At 47.0% G+C, this 18743-nt stretch overlaps 1 protein-coding gene across 2 annotated transcripts in view; it reads left to right on the top strand.

The window, feature by feature from the left end:
* SLC6A3 (solute carrier family 6 member 3) overlaps positions 1-18743 on the top strand; it is a 175229-nt gene that overhangs the window by 96272 nt on the left and 60214 nt on the right. For both annotated transcript variants that reach the window (XM_068236716.1, XM_068236717.1), the window contains exons 8-9: positions 15529-15653; positions 16764-16876. In XM_068236716.1, the coding sequence (XP_068092817.1) occupies positions 15529-15653; positions 16764-16876 (238 nt within the window). The remainder of the gene's footprint in view (positions 1-15528; positions 15654-16763; positions 16877-18743) is intronic.

An 18743-nucleotide genomic window follows, 5' to 3' on the forward strand; every position in this document is an offset into this window, starting at 1 on the left:
GTGTCCAAAAGGGTTGTTGGAAGTCTTCATTTACGTCGTCTCCATCTTCTTCTTCTATATCTTCTTCTTCTTCTTCTTCTATATCTTCTTCTTTTTCTTCTTCTTCTATATCTTCTTCTACTCGAATCTTCTTTATCTTCTACTTCTTGTATCTTCTTCAATTATCTTTTTCTTCTTCTTCCTTTTCTTCTATATCTTCTTCCTCTTCTTCTATATCTTCTTCTTCTTCTTCGTCTTCTATATCTTCTTCTTATTCTTCGTCTTCTTCTTCTTCTATATCTTCTTCTTCTATATCTTCTACTTCTCCTTCCTCTTCTTCTCTATCATTATATTATGTGTAGTGGTTTTCCTTTCTTTTGTAATATTTTTTTTTACTTCATTTGTGGAAATATTTTATTTTAATAACAACACCATAGTTATATTTGTGTTGATGGCATAATAGGTAGTGGCACATTGCAAGCCACAGCGCCTTTTTCTGTGTACCCTGGCGGTGGTAAAACACAGACATCAGCAGGAGGAGGAAGTAGTTGCAAGTTGTAGTGTGGTAAATTTAATAGCTGGTAGGAGAGTGGGTGGCAGCAGAAAAAATAGTTCTTCTTCTGTTCTCCCTGGCAGTGGTAGCAGCACACAGACAGCAGAATCTCAATGCAGCTACAGGAGGAGGAGTAGTGTGTGTCAGGCAGTGTGATGTGACTGACATAATAGGCTCTGGGTCCTAGCGGTGGTACCAGGGCCGTAAATAAACAGCATGAGGTTCCAGACAGCGGTTGTGAAGCCCACATTGTGTCCAATACACAATTGGGACAGCACAGTTTTCAACCCAGACACCTCTAAATTAATTACAATTTTTTTTTCAAATGGATGCAGCTATTTTTTTTTTCACAATTCACGTTTATTAAAGAAAACATAGCGTACAGGTTGATGTCATACAAAAACATCTTGTATAGGTAGTAGCAGTGAAGATTACAGAATATGCGTTTGTGGCAAATTAAGAAAAACAATGCAAGATAGAATATTTTTATAACATTAAAGGTGTATGATGTATGGTCTTGGTCTAAATAGATATCAAGATAAACATAGATTTACTATTGACCTGGTCCCGAAGTAAGTTTACCCTAGTAGGATATGCTGAAAGAGCTATATTATCTAACCATGTACCAGTGTGGAGTAATATGTGTATGATTCTGTCCAATAGGGAGGGGGGAGGGTCCATCGCACACGACAGCCAGAGAGACAGACCATGTAGAGTCATGGGGATAGCTACACGCCACTTGAGTCCATGATGGCCTTATACTTCTCTGAGTATTGGAAGTCTACCCAGATGGCCCAGGTTAGGGTAAACTGTTCTGAGCAATCTTTGGATCGGAGTATCATCTCCTCCATCTGTGATATGGTTTCAATTTTTTTGAACCAGGCTTTGATTGTTGGTGGGTTAGTCGATTTCCAGTTTAATGGAATTAGGGATCTAGCTGCATTTACGAGGTGGATTGTCAGTGACTTTTTGTAGGCCCTCATGGACTCATGAGTGTCATGCAGTAGAAAGAAAGACGGAGAGAAAGGTAGGCTGGAGCAGGTAATTTCTTCAATAATTGCATGTACCTCTTGCCAGAAGTGAATAAGTTTAGGACAGTTCCAGAAAATGTGTGACAAATCTACCAGTCCCGAATTACATCGCCAGCAATGATTGGGCAGGTGACTAAACATTTTCTGGAGTAACTGAGGTGTTCTGTACCACCGAGATATGATCTTGTATCCCATTTCCTGAGTTGTTGCATTGAGAGAGCCTTTATGATTTAGGGAAAATATTTTCCCCCATTGTTCGTCATCCAAGGTGAGTCCCAGATCTTTCTCCCATTCAAGCTGAAAACGAAATTTGTTGTCGGTGGGGTATGCAAGAAGCAGTTGGTATATCTGGGATACAAGATGTCTATGAGGCCCTTCGCTTAGCAGCAGATTCTCAAGAGGAGAGAGACTTTTTTTAAGGAAGGTCTTGGGTTTCAGGGAGTTTATATAGTGTCTTATCTGGAAATACTGCCATAAGCGTAGCTGCCTGTCACTCCTCATGGCAGACATTTCTGAGAATGACATGATCCCTTCAGGAGTCAAAAAGTCTCTTACTCTAGGACCTGAGCCAGTCTGCCAATCCTGTAGGAATGATATGTCTATAGCTGCAGGGAAGTTGACTTCATCGCAGAGAGGTGTAAGTTTACCTGGTAATGAAATGAGATTTAAACTTGGTAGATGTTTTCTCATGGTTTTAATAGTGGCGTGAGTTAGGGGGTTGTGCCAGGATGCAAGGATTTTGGCCGGTCTCTCAGACCAGCCAAGTGTGTAAGGTGCACATGCAGTGATGGCCTGTTCTACGAGGACCCAGTTTTTAGGAGAAGCTGTCTGTGACCACTCCACCATCCTACAAAGCTGTGAAGCCCTATGATAGCACAAGAGGTCTGGTAACCCAGTACCTCCCAACTCTTTAGGGGCGGATAGGATGGATCTCTTGATGCGGGGTGGTTTTTGGCCCCAAATGAATTTGTTGATATGTGTTTGAAGGTTTTTCAAGAAGGAAGCAGGCAGGGTGATTGGTATACATTGACTTATGTATAGGATGCGTGGTAGTAAGTTCATTTTTATTGACGCCATCCTACCGAACCATGATAGGTTCTTCTGCTGCCCCCACCTCAAAAGGTCTGCCTTCAATGTCTCCCCCATAGGTATATAATTAGCTTCAAAGAGTTTAGAAAGATTGCTAGTGATTATTGTTCCTAGGTAACGGAGAGATGAGACTGACCAGGAAAACTCGAATAATGATTTAGCGCTAACAAGCGTTTTTTCTGAGAGTGATAGGTTTAGGGCAGTCGATTTACTAAAGTTAATTTTAAGATTGGAGATTTGGCCAAAGTTTTTAAAGAGTTTGATAAGGCGCGGAAAAGAGGTTAGTGGGTCTTGTAGGTAGAATAAGAGGTCATCAGCAAAAGCTGAGACCACATGCTGTGAGTTGCTCACCTCTATCCCTTTAATGGAGCCATCTGCCCTGACTGCATTTAGAAATGGTTCTAGGGTCAAAATGTATATTAGGGGTGAAAGGGGGAATCCCTGCCTGGTTCCGTTGGAGATTTTGAAAGGTGCGGAGAGTAGGCCATTAGCCTTGACACGGGCTGAGGGGTTACTGTATAGTAGAGCAATCCATCGCCTCATATTGGCACCAAGGCCTAGTTTGACCAGGGTGGCATGAATATAATCCCACGCCACCCTGTCAAAGGCCTTTTCAGCGTCTGTTGAAAGAATACATGCCTTGGTGCCATTTTTTTTAGTATGTGCTATAAGATTAATTGTGCGTATGACATTGTCCTTAGCTTCCCTACCTGGGATGAAACCCGCCTGGTCAGGGCAGATGTGATCCGGGATATATGGGAGCAATCTGTTAGCAAGTATTTTAGCTAATACTTTGGCGTCTAGGTTCAGGAGGGAGATGGGCCTGTAGTTGGTACAATATTGTTTGTCTTTTTCAGGTTTCGGAATAACAGTGATATGGGCCTCTAGGAATTGAGGTGAGGGAATTGATGAATTTGTGAGATCATTGAAGGCGGAAGCAAATATTGGGGCAAGAGTTGTAATAAATGTTTTATAGTATTGGGCTGTCAACCCGTCTGGTCCCGGTGCTTTGCCTGGTTTGAGGGCTTTCACTGCTATTCGGAATTCATCTTCCGTGATAGGAGCCTCCAGATCTTCCATATCTGACTGGGACAGATTAAGTGAGGTGGAGTGTTTATCGAGGAAGTCTGATATTTTTCCTATTCTATCGGCAGTTTCTTTTGGGTTTTGTGGGCCTGGATGGAGGTTATACAGGGATTCATAATATGATCTAAATTCCTGAACAATCTCTTCTGATTTATGGAGTATGTTTTGTTTTTTGTCTATTAGGGAGGGAATGTGTGATCTAAGCATTTGTTTTTTAAGGGCTCTGGCCAAATATTTCCCACTCTTATTTCCTGCTTCATAAAATATACGCTTCCCCGCCATAACCTTTCTCTTGGCCTCTGATGTTAATAGAGCATTAAGGTTTAGTCTAGCTGCTGTTAATTCTTCTAAGGCTTGAGATGCTAAAGATTGTTTGTGGATAGCTTCTAGATTTGTAATTTTAGCTGAAAGAGCTATGATTCCCTCGTCTCTCTCCCTCTTAAGCTTGGAGCCCATTCGACTAAGAAAGCCTCTTATCACAGGCTTATGGGCCTCCCAGACAGTTAAGTCTGAGACTTCCCCATTCTGATTGGTGTTGAAGTATTTATCTAATTCGTGTTTAGTTGTTTCAACTCTAGTTTTATCTGCTAGCAGCCCCGGATTTAATCTCCAACACCATGTTTTGTCATGCTTTTCGGGAAATTTCAGGATCATGTAGATTGGGGAGTGGTCAGAAATCGTCTTTATGCCAATAAAGGAGTCCGCCACGAGACAGAGATCTCTCTGTGTCACAAAGAAGTAGTCAATTCTAGTGTGCTTGTTATGGATAGGAGAGAAAAAGGTGTAATCTCTGTCTCGTGGGTGACCCACTCTCCAAGCATCAATGCATGATAGATTTTGGAGGCTCAGTTTGATGTTACGTAATGCCTTATAGGAGAGAGACGAGGAGCCATTAGAACAATCCAGGAGGGGATTGAGAGGGACATTGAAGTCGCCTCCCAAAATCAGGATTCCGTTGTAGAAATCTGTTAGTTTGCAGGTGACATGTTTTATAAACGTGGGTTGTTGTTTATTCGGGGAATAAACTGAGGCCAGGGTGATCTGTCTCTCACCTAATTTACCTCTCACAAAGATATAGCGCCCATCTGGGTCACTTTCCACCTCCTCCTCAACAAATGGCACATCCTTGTGTAGGAAGATCGATACTCCCTTTGTTTTAGAGGTTGGCGAGGTGGCATGAAATGATACTGGGAAATTTAATGAGAAACGTTTAGGCATATGAGTGGATCGTAAGTGCGTTTCCTGTAGGAAAGCTATTTGTACTTTTTCCCTTCTAAGCGAGTCAAAAACCATATGTCTTTTTTCAGGAGTGTTAAGACCATTTACATTGACCGACATAAATTTGAAGGTGAATGGGCTCGAGATGGTGTCACCATCAGTATTCGGCTTAGGGATCATGGTCTGTCTAAAGCTTCCTCCAATATACAGGACCGAGCAATAGGAACTCCCCTCCCCAAGGGGGGGAATGCCGAGAGGTACAGGACAGGTGTAGAAGATAAAAATAGATAGACTCAGAAACTGGTACATGGATATGAAATGGGACAGCACACCTTTATATATTTGCTTTTAAAAATTAGCAAGAGAAGATCAATGCTCACGCAGGCACGACTTGGATGGCCGTGTCTGTCACTTATGTGAGATTTTAAGTGAGTGCGACCGATATCGCACACTGTTGGGGGGTGATAACCCTTAACAAGTAGAGGAGTAGGCTACTAATCAACAGGGAGTCCTACACACCCGCATTGTAATGTCATGGGGTCGCACATCTCCCAGATCTTACAACATACCATTAGCATTAAAGAGCATCTATAGTCTGGGTTATTTAGTTTAACCTATAAATTTCCTTTGAAGTCTTATCTTTCCCCTCCCCCAACAACCCCCATATATAAAGAGGACTATAGACAGCACGGAAACATTCAAACTGGGCTTATTCATTGTTATGTCCACCACCGTAACGCACGGCTCTGTGAGCAACATACTATGGGCTTGATTCACAAAGCGGTGCTAACCTACTTAGCACGTCTAAAGTCTTTAGACGTGCTAACCAGGGTGCTAAGTAGGTTAGCACCGGATTTCTCAATCAGATCGCGCGCTAACTTTGCGCGCGCAAAGTTTTATGCGTGCTAAGTCCCATAGGCTTTAATGGGCACTTCGCGCGGAGCGTCCTGCGCTCTGTGCAGTGCGCGCGTAATGTTTTACGCGCGTAAAGTTTTATGCGCATAAAGTTTTATGCGCGAAAAGCTTGTTTAGACGTGCTAAGGGGATTTTCACAGGCGTGCTAACAGTTAGCACCGCTTTGTGAATCAAGCCCATATATATACATTACAGTGGTCTTCTAAAAGCCAAACAAGCATAAACCTCGTGTTTAGAAGGGGGTAATAGCAGTTATTCTCTATAAACCTGTAGAGAGAAACGGTTAATGAACATGACAAGGCAGAGAAAAGGGGAACACATATAAACCTTCTTTCAGTGTCCGCAGAAAACATTCCCATTCTTTCCTTGTTCTGCGTAACATTAGAGGTAAACTAATTATAATAAGGCATCGTACTATATATACATTACAGTGGCCTTCTAAAAGCCAAACAAGCATAAACCTCGTGTTTAGAAGGGGGTAATAGCAGTTATTCTCTGTGAACCTGTAAAGAGAAACGGTTAATACACATGACAGGGCAGAGAAAGGGGGAACACATATAAACCTTCTTTCAGTGTCCGCAGAAGACGTTCCCATTATTTCCTTGTTCTGCGTAACATTAGAGGTAGACTAATTATAATAAGGCCTGTACTGTATAACTCCTTTATAAGTCACCATCTTCCTCAGAGCTCTCTGAAGCATGACTTTGAGCTTGATCGGCCACATCTTCAGATGCATATGCCTCTGCTGGTTCAGCATGTGGGGGTTCGTTGCGCGGGAAGGATTGTGTGGGTATGCTCTTATGCGTAGCTATAGGTGTCGGGTAAATGTCCCAGTTCTGTATCTTCGGGATAGGAATGTCTAGTTCCGTGCAAAATTCACGCAAACCCGCGTTGTCGCGTAGTAGAAAAAGCTTCCCTCCGTTTAAAACTGACAAGGCGAAAGGGAATCTCCATCTATAAGACATATTTTTCCCCTTCAGTAGCTGTAGAAGAGGCTTAAGAGCTCTTCGTTTGGCTAGAGTGATGTTAGAGAGGTCTTGGTAAAGATGGATACGAGAGTCATTAAAGAAAATTTCTTCTTGTCCTCTAGCTGCCTGCATAATGCTTTCTTTTAGCTGGAATGACGCGAGGCAGCAAATTATGTCTCTGTAAAGAGTAGGGTCTGCTGAGCGTGGTTTTAATGCTCTATGTGCTCTGGTAAAGTCAATTGCCGTTTCGCTGGGTCTCTCTAGCAGGTCATTAAAGATGGCGCTTAAGGCCTTGGGGATTTGTTCTGCGGAGACCGTTTCCGGAACCCCCCTTACCCTGATATTGCAGCGGCGCCCACGATTATCCAGATCTTCCAGGTGGCGCGTGTGGTCGGACAGCAGGTCTGTATGGGCAGAGGTCGTTTTCTGGAGTAATGTTATCTGTTTATCTCGTTTAGTTCCCGCTGTCTCAAGTGTTTGTAGCCGGGTACCGATGGCCGCGACATCACCACGGATTTCCGTTATCGCGGATTGTAGCGACCGCTTGATGTCTTCGGCCATGGCCTTAATGTCTGCCAGAGTTGAGGGTCTGTCGGTTGTCTCACCCATCTTGTCAGTTGCGGCGTGTGGGGATTCCGGAGATTTCTGCGTGTTGGCCGAGTCCCCTACGGGCGCCATCTTGGAGGTCTGCGTGGTACCTTTTTTGGGTTTGAATATCTCCGGAACTGTCGGTCCGTTTTTCGCCTGGAGTTGTCTGGGGTCAGTGGAAGAGCTTAGGGTGCTTCTAGTTGCTCTTGCAGCCATCTGGGAGATATGTAAAGGCTAAATATTTGTGCTTTTAGCGGGTGTGTGGCAGGAGCTCACGTCTCAGGCAGCCATCTTCTCTCAGCGTCAAGCCACGCCCCGATGCAGCTATTTTTGAGCGTAATAGCTGGTGGCGCATGGGCAGCAGCACCTTGTAATGTGTTCCCTGGCAGTGGAGACACAGACAGCAGGAGGAAATACAACAGCAGGCAGCGTGAGGAGGTTGAGTGTGTGGCAGAGTGGCAGCAGGCAGGAGGGCAGGCAGCGAGACATAATAGGCCCTGGGTCCTAGCGGTGGTTCCAGGGCCATAAATAAACAGCATGAGGTTCCAGACAGCGGTCGTGAAGCCCACATTGTGTCCAATACACAATTGGGACAGCACAGTTTTCAACCCGGACACCTCTAAATTAATTACAATTTTTTTTTCAAATGGATGCAGCTATTTTGGAGCGTAATAGCTGGTGGCGCATGGGCAGCAGCACCTTGTAATGTGTTCCCTGGCAGTGGAGACACAGACAGCAGGAGGAAATACAACAGCAGGCAGCGTGAGGAGGTTGAGTGTGTGGCAGAGTGGCAGCAGGCAGGAGGGCAGGCAGCGAGACATAATAGGCCCTGGGTCCTAGCGGTGGTTCCAGGGCCATAAATAAACAGCATGAGGTTCCAGACAGCGGTCGTGAAGCCCACATTGTGTCCAATACACAAGTGGAACAGCACAGCTTTCAACCCGGACACCTCTAAATTAATTACAATTTGTTTGTTTTTTCAAATGGATGCAGCTATTTTTGAGCGTAATAGCTGGTGGCGCATGGGCAGCAGCACCTTGTAATGTTTTCCCTGGCAGTGGAGACACAGACAGCAGGAGGAAATACAACAGCAGGCAGCTTGAGGAGGTTGAGTGTGTGGCAGAGTGGCAGCTGGCAGGAGGGCAGGCAGCGAGACATAATAGGCCCTGGTTCCTAGCGGTGGTTCCAGGGCCGTAAATAAACAGCATGAGGTTCCAGACAGTGGTCGTGAATCCCACATTGTGTCCAATACACAATTGGGACAGCACAGTTTTCAACCCGGACACCTCTAAAATAATTAATTTTTTTTTTCCAAAATAAATAATGCAGGGCAGGCAGCTATTTTTGAGCGTAATAGCATGGGCAGCAGCACCTTGTAATGTGTTCCCTGGAAGTGGAGACACAGACAGCAGGAAGAAATACAGCAGCAGCAGCAGGTGTAATGTGTGTGCGCCACTTCATGTCCCCCTCTCGCCGACAACAGGGGCCAGGAATTCGCCTTCCACCCAAGCCTGGTTCATTTTGAGAAACGTCAGTCTGTCCACAGACTTGTGAGACAGACGAGATCGCTTCTCAGTGACGACTCCACCGGCTGCACTGAAGCAACGCTCTGACAGTACGCTGGAAGGGGAGCAGGAGAGCACTTCCAGGGCGTACTGCGCAAGCACGCTCCAGATCGGCAGGTGCTTGACCCAATACTCCATGGGATCAACAGGGGCCACGCTGTCAAGCCCGCTGAAGGACCCCATGTAGTCAGCCACCATGCGGGTCAAGCGCTGCCTGTGACTGGAGAAGGATGCTGCTGCAGGCACCTCCTCTCTAGTCCTTGGCAGCTCTACACTCATGTAGAGCTCTTGAGTCAGAGACAGCAGGTCTGTGGTGCGCGTGCGCTTGCTGCTGGTGGATGCAGGCACCTGCTGCTGCCTCTGTGCTGGCTGGACAGTGGGGGTGGATGTCTGAGGGAAGGCTTCCTCCAAGCGCTCAACAAGGGACAGCTGCAAATCCCTCATTTGTTGTGCACGGTCTCCTCCTGCAGGCAGGAACTGGCTGAGCTTCCCCTTCAGACGTGGGTCCAGCATCATGCAGATCCAGATGTCCTCCCTCTGCTTCATCTGGATCACCCTTGGGTCCTTGCGCAGGCACCTCAGCATATGCGCTGCCATTGGGAAGAGTCTGGCCACGTCTGTTGGCACATCATCGGCAGCCCCAGAGCCGACAGTGCTGTCCTCCTCTTCATCTGCCTCCTCCACCTCATCCTCTCTCCACCCCCACACCAGTCCAGCTGCGCTCTGCTGCTCCCCCTCATCAGCAGCAAGGTCAGGGACCTCCACCAACTCCAAGCCCTCCTCCTCAGAGGTGGCCTGTGAAGCTGCCTGCAGCTCCTGCTGGTCCAAGGCTGCTGCTCCCTCTTCCAGCAGTGCATACAGGGCCCTGTCCAGCACACACACCAAGGGGACCCACTCGCACACCATTGCATGGTCCCTGCTTACCATGTTGGTGGCCTGCAGGAAGGGTGCCAGGACTGAGCACACCTGCTGCATGTGCCCCCAATCCTCCGTGGAGATGATGGACGGGAGGTTGGTGGCGGCACGCCCAGTTGCAGTGATGGAGGCAACTGTTGCTCGTGCAAGGTACTGGCTGACAGCCTGCCTCTGTTCAACCAGACGCTCCAACATCACCAGGGTGGAGTTCCAGCGAGTTGGAACATCGATCATGAGGCGGTGCTGTGGCAAGTGCAGCTCCTTCTGCACTGCAGGCGAGTGCCGGAAATGACGCACAACCTTCCTTGCCGCCTCAAGGAGTCGGTCCATCCCCTGGTAGGTCCGCAGGAACTTTTGGACTACCAGGTTCAGGACGTGCGCCAGGCAGGGGATGTGGGTCAGGTCTCCCCTGCTGATTGCCGCAACCAGGTTTGCCCCATTGTCGGACACCACCTCTCCAACTCTGAGGCCTCTGGGGGTCAGCTAATTCCTCTCCTGCTCTCGGAGTTTGGCCAGGACATGGTTCGCCGTCAGTTTGGTCTTCCCCAGGCTGACCAATTCCAGCAGCGCTTGGCAGTGGCGGGGCTTCACGCTGCTGCTGAGGCGGGGGGTTTGGGCTGGTGTGCCGGAGGATGGAAGCGGATCAGAGGAACCTGCTGCAATTCCGCTGACGCTGCATGGTTGCACCACCCACTGCGTTTTTGGTGCTGCTGCTGCTCTGACAGTGCCCGATGCTGCTCCCCCCTCCTCACCTCCTTCCACCAAGCTGACCCAATGCACGGTGAAGGACAGGTCGCGGCCTGTCCCAAACCGGCTGCTCCACGAGTCCATGGTGACGTGGACCCGTTGACCCACCGCGTGCTCCAGCCCTCTCCCGACATTGGCCATCACAGAGAGGTGAAGTGCAGGGATGGCCGTGCGTGCAAAATAATGTCGGCTGGGGATTGGCCAATCAGGGGCTGCACACATCAGGAGCACACGCATGTTGCTCCACTCCTGCACAAGGCAATAAGGAAGGAGTTGGGAGCACATGGCACGTGCCAGCAAGCCGTTCAGCTGACGCACGCGACGGCTGCTGGGAGGCAGAACACTGACCACCCCCTGGAAGGTGTCGCTGAGCAGGGTCTGGCGACGCCTTTTGCTGGCACGGGACTGGCTGCCAGAACAGGCCTCAGTGTCGGCGGCAGGAGTTGCAGAGGGAGAAGGAGCAGTGCGATTCTGACGCACTCCTGCTGGTGCTGCTGGAGGAGGTGGAGGAGGGCGGGTGGCTGCTGCCGACGGCTTCGCAGTGGTGGCGGGTCTGCCACTGCCACTGCCAGCTTCCTTCAACTTCATGAACTTCTCATGCTCATGAAAGTGTTTCCCTGCAAGATGGTTGACCAGAGAGGTGGTGCCAAATGCAGAGGGCTCCTTCCCTCTGCTGAGCTGCTGGCGGCACTGGTTGCAGTTGGCATACTTGCACTCCACATATGGCAGGGTGAAATAATTCCAAATTGGGGAGGTGAAGTTGCCCCTTCGGCTGGAAGGTGCTGCTGCCGCTGGTCTCCCTGTGGTGGTTGGGGGGGGGGGGGTTCTTGGTGCGGCCAGTGGTGGCACTGGCAGAACTTGTCTCCGGATCAGAACGCTGTGTGGCCTGCATACCACGCCCACTTATGATCCTGCCCATGCCTGCGATGCTGATCCTTCTAGTAAGGCCCACAGATGCATCCTCCTCCTCAGAGCTGATGACATCCCCACTCCCAGGACCTGGCACCCAGTCTCTGTCCTTCACCCTGTCATCATCATCCTCCCCCTCCGCAAACATGTCCTGCTGGTATCCCATAAAGCATCATCCCCCAAAGTGCCCATGAGCATTCCTTCCTCCTCCAATTCTGCCGCAACAGCACTCCATAACCCCACTGTGCTTGGGGATAAGAAGGTGCTGAGTGACAGGGTGCTGGTGTCGCCCGCTGGGGCTGGAGAACTGCACTCCTCCTTCCCAGGCAGTGCTGGTCGGCTGCTGCTGCTCTTGTGAACAGGAGTGGTGGCGGGGGTGGAGGACTCGGTTCCAGAGCTAATGGTGGCCTGCTCATCCACCATCAGTTCCACCATAGAGTCTGCGTCCTTCTCCTCAATAGGACGGCTACGACCTGGCGGTGGGAGGAACATCTGCACCACACGCTGCTGCTGCTGTGTCTCTGCAGCGTGACTCCCAGCTGTTGGGCGGCCAAGGCGTCCACAGCCAGTGGCTAATGGCGGAATAGCCACTGGTGCAGACGCAGAACTGCGCATGGTGGTGGTGGCGTGGCTGCCACACCCACTACCTCCTCTCTTGGTGATGCCCTTGCTGCCCCTGCCCAAACCGCGGCTGCCAGTGCCAGATATCGTATGTTTTTAATATTATACAAATGAAAAAAAAACGTATGTATGTAAAGGCGGGTGGGACAAGTGGGGTACTTTAATGGGGTGGGACTGGTGGTGGTGGGTGAATGAGGTGACGGACAGGTGTACTCTACAGCAGAGATCGGTGTAGCGCTAACGAGAGAGTGCACAGTGCGCACACAAAGACCCTAGCTGACGCTGACTGACGGTGTCCCTATACACAGACTACAGTGCAATTCAGCAAATACACAATACAAGTAATATAAACAATAGGACGGGTGTAGCACTAACGAGAGGGTGCGGACAGCGCAGACGTGCACTGCGCACACAAAGACCCTAGCTGACGCTGACTGACGGTGTCCCTATACACAGACTACAGTACAGTACAAGTCAGCAAATACACAATAGAAGTAATAGAAAAAAATAGGATGGGTGTAGCACTAACGAGAGGGTGCGGACAGCGCAGACGTGCACTGCGCACACAAAGACCCTAGCTGACACTGACTGACGGTGTCCCTATACACAGACTACAGTACAATTCAGCTAATACACAATACAAGTAATATAAACAATAGGATGGGTGTAGCACTAACGAGAGGGTGCGGACAGCGCAGACGTGCACTGCGTACACAAAGACCCTAGCTGACGCTGACTGACGGTGTCCCTATACACAGACTACAGTACAGTATAGTCAGCGAATACACAATAGAAGTAATATAAACAATAGGACGGGTGTAGCACTAACGAGAGGGTGCGGACAGCGCAGACGTGCAGTGCGTACACAAAGACCCTAGGTAACGCGGTGACGGACGGTTCCTATACACAGACTAGAGTACACTACAGTACTACTAACTAAACAATAGAAGAATCTAGCTAAATAATAGAACAGGTGTGACTAGATTACAGAGAGCAGATACAGGACAGGCATAGCAGTAAAGCTGGGCCTTGCTAACTACAAAATAGTACAAATCTATCTAACACAGAAGTAGTAGTACAGTAGAGTAGGAGAGGTGAGAGCACAGGTAACTAGAGACTAGAGCACAGAGCAGGGCAGGCTGCCTTGCCTAGGCACAGGGCCTAGCTGCTGGCTGCAGCTGCAGCAGGCAGCTGCAGCACTGACAGTCTCCCTCCCTAGTCCCTAATCACACAAACTAAACTGCCTAAAATACAATCTATCTACAATACAAAGCAATACAGTTGAATATCAAGTGTTGGAGTGTAAAAACGCTTGATTTAGAACAATATAAATGCACTTGCACACAGACAAAAAGCACTGGAGCAATCTCTCAGTACAGTTAGTCAGTAAGTCGCAAGCAGGACGAGTGAGGCAAGATGGCGTCCGCTATTTATAGAGGGGGGCTTGGCCAGGCTCCCCCTCTGTGATTGGCTGCAGTCAGAGGGCTGGGAGCCCTCTGACTCGCTTGTGAGGACTCGAGGTGATGTCAGACGTGACGCTATCCGAGCTGGTGACGCTATCCGAGCTCGGATAGCTAGGATATCTCCGGATAGCTGCTTGCTATCCGAGTGCGCTCGGATAGCACAGCCCGGAGAGCTAATACTATTCGAGCTCGGTATTCGAGCTCGAATAGTGAAAAAAGAGCTAGGATATCCGAGTATCTCGGATATCCTAGCTCAGATGAGCACCACTGGGCTATGCACCCACACTCTGGGTAAGGTGTGCCACCTCCACAGTTTCCTCACTCTAATCTGAACATTTCAAGAATCATTGACCCAGAACAAATAGGTAAATCAGGTTTTCAGACTTCACTTTGGATCTTGGACCTTTGAAGACCCCAAAACAGAGATATAAAAACAGACCTTGCCCGGGCCACTAAATGTAGTATGTGATTGAATAGTCTCTCCAGGCAACCATTCATAGGGCTTGTGAGGAAAATAATTATTGAACTTTGGCTCCGCTAATCACACACTTTGTTCTAGGTGTGTGACTTGGAACTCATGGGAGCCAAAAGATCAAGCAGTTAACTGGGATTTACTGGGAAATCTGGGGAAATTAATGTTGGCATTTTTTTTACATCGCTCAACTTTAGGTTTCCTGAAAAATAAAGGGGATACATTTCTGCATCATCAATCTACTCTTTACTATTAACCCTTGTGCCTTTCAGGGAAGCATACACACCTTGTTTTTATGATGATAATAAAGTGAACAACTGTCTGCTCTGTTTTATCGATTGATGGTTTCTATTATACCCCCTTTTAATTGTTACTCCTCACGCACAAGCAAGAGGGGTCTCGGATCAGGTAATTTCGGTGTGGGGATTGGCTGGCATCTAATAGACGCCTGTGTTAATAACTGGTAATTGGGTGCTCAAGCAGTGAGTTGGGTATCCGATGCGGTTGGTAGCTTATGGGCTACTACATAGGAAATAATGGTTGTAGGCAATGATAGGTGAAGGTGATCTGCTAACACTAGCTGTTAGTTGAACATTAGGTCATTAGAAGGAGAAGGTTAGTTTTAGGCATTTGAAGGGAGGATAGTGTACTGTTCAGCAATGGGTGCCACAGGTGAGTGCATAGTAAAATATCGCTAAAATACATTCCTGATATCTTTTAATAGTGGCACCACCCGGCGCCCTACTCATGTGGTGACACCGCTACACCGTCTCACAATTCCCAAAACCCTTTTCACACAAGCACCAAGCAAATATCTTCGCCAGTTACAATCTAGTGAAAGGAAAGTTTGTAGGCTTTGTTATACTGCTATTGCTTATTGAACAATATCACTACGTCAGTTTTTTTTTGTGTTTTTTGCCTGCTGTTGATGCCACAGAGAGATGTTTGTGCTGTGAAAGTATGTGTGCAATTATCAATAGCAGCACAATAGATAATAAAGAAACACCAATGTGATTTTGCACGTAATGTAAACCAACGTTAACCACCCATTGATTTACATAGAGAGTGTGTGACTGTGTGTTGATTTGCATTCCTAGATGCAGATAAACATGCTTGCATTTTCCTGGGTGTAAACCCTGCCTAACTTAATTTTGATTTGATCTCTTTCATAGTGTATGTATCCATTGTACATCTTTACTGTTAGGTCCTTTGCACACTTGCAGACTGTCCGCAACGCATCGCAAATCTTAAGTGTAAAACCGGCCTAAGATATTGTTTGAGGATCTCATGTGTGTACTTATACTGTTTCTGTAATGATTACTGCGGCTATGTACACAGCAATACATTTTTTTTTAACCCTGCTCATCTATTCATAATATTGTCTCTACCTTATTATTGTATTTTTACAGAGATGCAATTATTACCACTTCAGTCAATTCCCTGACAAGCTTTTTCTCTGGATTTGTCATCTTCTCCTTCCTAGGATACATGTCTCAAAAGCATAATGTAGCTATTGGTGATGTTGCCAAAGATGGTATGTATACAACTGGGCAATACTGTAGGCTTCTTTGCTAGAGGAAAACCTTCCAAAAACACAGAACTGCACAATAGAATTGCAGACTTGAGACATGATATTTACTGTATGTTAGTAACAGAAGCTAGTAGTACTCAGATATTTGTAAAAATGACTAATAAATCAGATTCTGCTTTCCTCGGGAATGCTATTTTCACCCGAGCTACAGCAGAAACCAAATTTGTTTCTGACGGCAAAAAAAAAATCTCCTATATAAATTAATTTAGGTTTGCTGATCACCTCTGAGAGCCAAAGATTCAACATTACAGGTCCACTTTACCATGCCGCATTCTGGAAAAAGAAGGTGTGGCCTAGGTGCAACTAACCTAATCTCCCAATCAGGATGCAGGAGAGCAACATAGTGAATTGCATATGGCCCCTTGTCACCCAGAGTGCACTGGGAGGAGAAGGCTGCATAACTAACAGCCTGCTGAAATGAGGATAATTACTATAAAATTGGCTATCCTGAATAATGTATTATATACTACTATATGTCGTTATGGTGCCTCTTTCAGTGAGGCTAAAATGTAGTATGTGAGGCTCTAGCCAATAGTGCAGCTTGCTTGCATTATTTAACCTGATTTTAAGATACAGGCATGTCACTATCATAGTTTACATTAAAAAATCAGTCATCATCAGAAGCCCATACGCATCTTTGCTCCTCTGTAGTGTTTGCTGAAGTGCTGATAACATATTTAATACAGTATGTTGACTCTTCTGCAATTAAAAGGAATGTAATAAAGAATATGTTGTGCAATAATCATTCAGTTTGGCCCATTCAGTGTGCACTTGCTTTAGCTGGTAATAAATTGTCTGAGGAGCTGGAATGTCGTCCATAATGAATAAACATAATTAGTTATCAGGTGGAATGTAACATGAACTAAACTCACAAACTAAGAGGCATAATTGTATAATTTATTATGCAGTAATGTTTATATCTGTTGTGCCTCTAGATTAGACTTCCTTGCTTTCTTCGGCGCTTTCTTTTAGTTCTGTACCCTTTCCTTTGTGTTACTGGCTGGTGGAAACATCTTAATATTAACGGACTACTTGTTTTATATTCCTATTTAGGACCTGGGCTGATATTTATCATATATCCAGAGGCTATTGCTACACTTCCACTTTCTTCAGTGTGGGCTGTTATTTTCTTCATTATGCTCCTTACGCTCGGGATTGATAGCGCGGTAAGTTAAGTCTGGCTTATTAAAGCAAACCTTCTGTCAAAATACATTGATGAGATAAACTATTGCATCTATAGTTCTACCCCTAAATAGGACCTGATCCCATGGGGGCTGTACAGACATATCGCTAGCCTGCAGGTGCTGTTGTTATATGGGGGGGGGGGGGACATGATGGAATGACACAGAATGGGCGGAGTGGGTGAGAGAGCAATACCCTCAGCCTCCAATTAGCTGAGGCGATCTGCCAGACAGATTACTTGCTGACGCATTGAGAGGGATCGGGGTCCGCAGTACATGCACTAGATTCTCAGAAGAGGCGGTCCAGCGTATAACCATCTAACGTGTACAAGGCTTTCCAAGTGTTCTTTCGCCATGCAAAATATTATAGACTGTAATTAGTTATCAGTGAGAGCTACCCTGCACTCAGACTGCAGAGGGTGTAATTTACAGTCTTAACCCTTACAGCAAGAAAATCTAAGAAAGGAACACAGATTAGTTTTATGTAGGGCTGGGATTGTACGTACTAATGTTTATCTTATAATGGGTCCTGCTACTTCAGGCACCCTTTAAATTGCAGCTGTAATGATACCTACATGGTAACTAGGTTGTGAAGTGTGATCACTTCCTTGAAGATACAATTTATTTAAAGGATACCCGAACTGAAATGTGACATAATGAGATAGACATGTGTAGGCACAGTGCCTGGTGCACAAATAACTATGCTGTGTTCCTTTTTTTCTTTCTCTGCCTGAAAGAGATGAATATAAGGTATGCAAGTGGCTGACTCAGTCCTGACTCAGACAGGAAGTGACTACAGCATGACCCTCACTGATAAGAAATTCCAACTATAAACCACTTTCCTAGCAGAAAATGACTTCTGAGAGCAAGAAAGCAGTAAAAAAGGGGAGTTTCTTATCAGTGAGGGTCACACTGTTGTCACTTCCTGTCTGAGTCAGGACTGAGTCAGCCACTTGCATACCTTATATTTAACTCTTTCAGGCAGAGAAAGAAAAAAAGGAACACAGCATAGTTATTTGTGTGCTAGGCACTATACATACACATGTCTATCTCATTATGTCACATTTCAGTTTGGGTATCCTTTAAATGAAAGAGTTATCATTATTTTCATATTAAATTGTTCCCCAGATAGTCAATCCTCTATTAGAAGAGGCTGTAAATAAATATCTTCAAGGGTTTTGTTGAAGAAGACAGGATTCATTTCATCCCCACTTGCTTAACCACTTGCTGACCGCCTACTGCATATTGGCGGCGGCAAAGTTGCAGCCCCAGGACCACGTAACGCAGAATGGCGTCGGGTCCTGGGGCACTGTTCTGCCGGGGATGCGCGCGCATCCGCCGGCAGTAGGCTCCGCCCACCCGCGACGTCAACCCGGCGGCCAATCGGAAGCGCCGGCGGGTTGTTAACCCGACGATCTCTGCTTAGGAAGCGTATAATACGCTTTGTAATGTTTACAAAGTGTATTATACAGGCTGCCTCCTGCCCTGGTGGTCCCAGTGTCCGAGGGACCACCAGGGCAGGCTGCAGCCACCCTAGTCTGCACCTAAACACACTGATTTGCCCCCCCCTGTCCCCTGATCGCCCACAGCACCCCTCAGACCCCCCCCTGCCCACCCCCCAGACCACTGTTTGCACCCAATCACCCCCCTAATCACCCATCAATCACTCCCTGTCACTATATGTCAACGCTATTTTTTTTTAGTCCCTAAACTGCCCCCTGGGGACTCCTGATCACCCCACCCACCCCTCAGATTCTCCCCAGACCCCCCCCCCCCTGTGTACTGTATGCATCTATCCCCCCTGATCACCTGTCAATCACCTGTCAATCACCCATCAATTACCCCCTGTCAC

Source organism: Hyperolius riggenbachi, chromosome 5 (assembly GCF_040937935.1).
Source record: "Hyperolius riggenbachi isolate aHypRig1 chromosome 5, aHypRig1.pri, whole genome shotgun sequence".
Lineage (NCBI taxonomy): Eukaryota > Metazoa > Chordata > Amphibia > Anura > Hyperoliidae > Hyperolius > Hyperolius riggenbachi.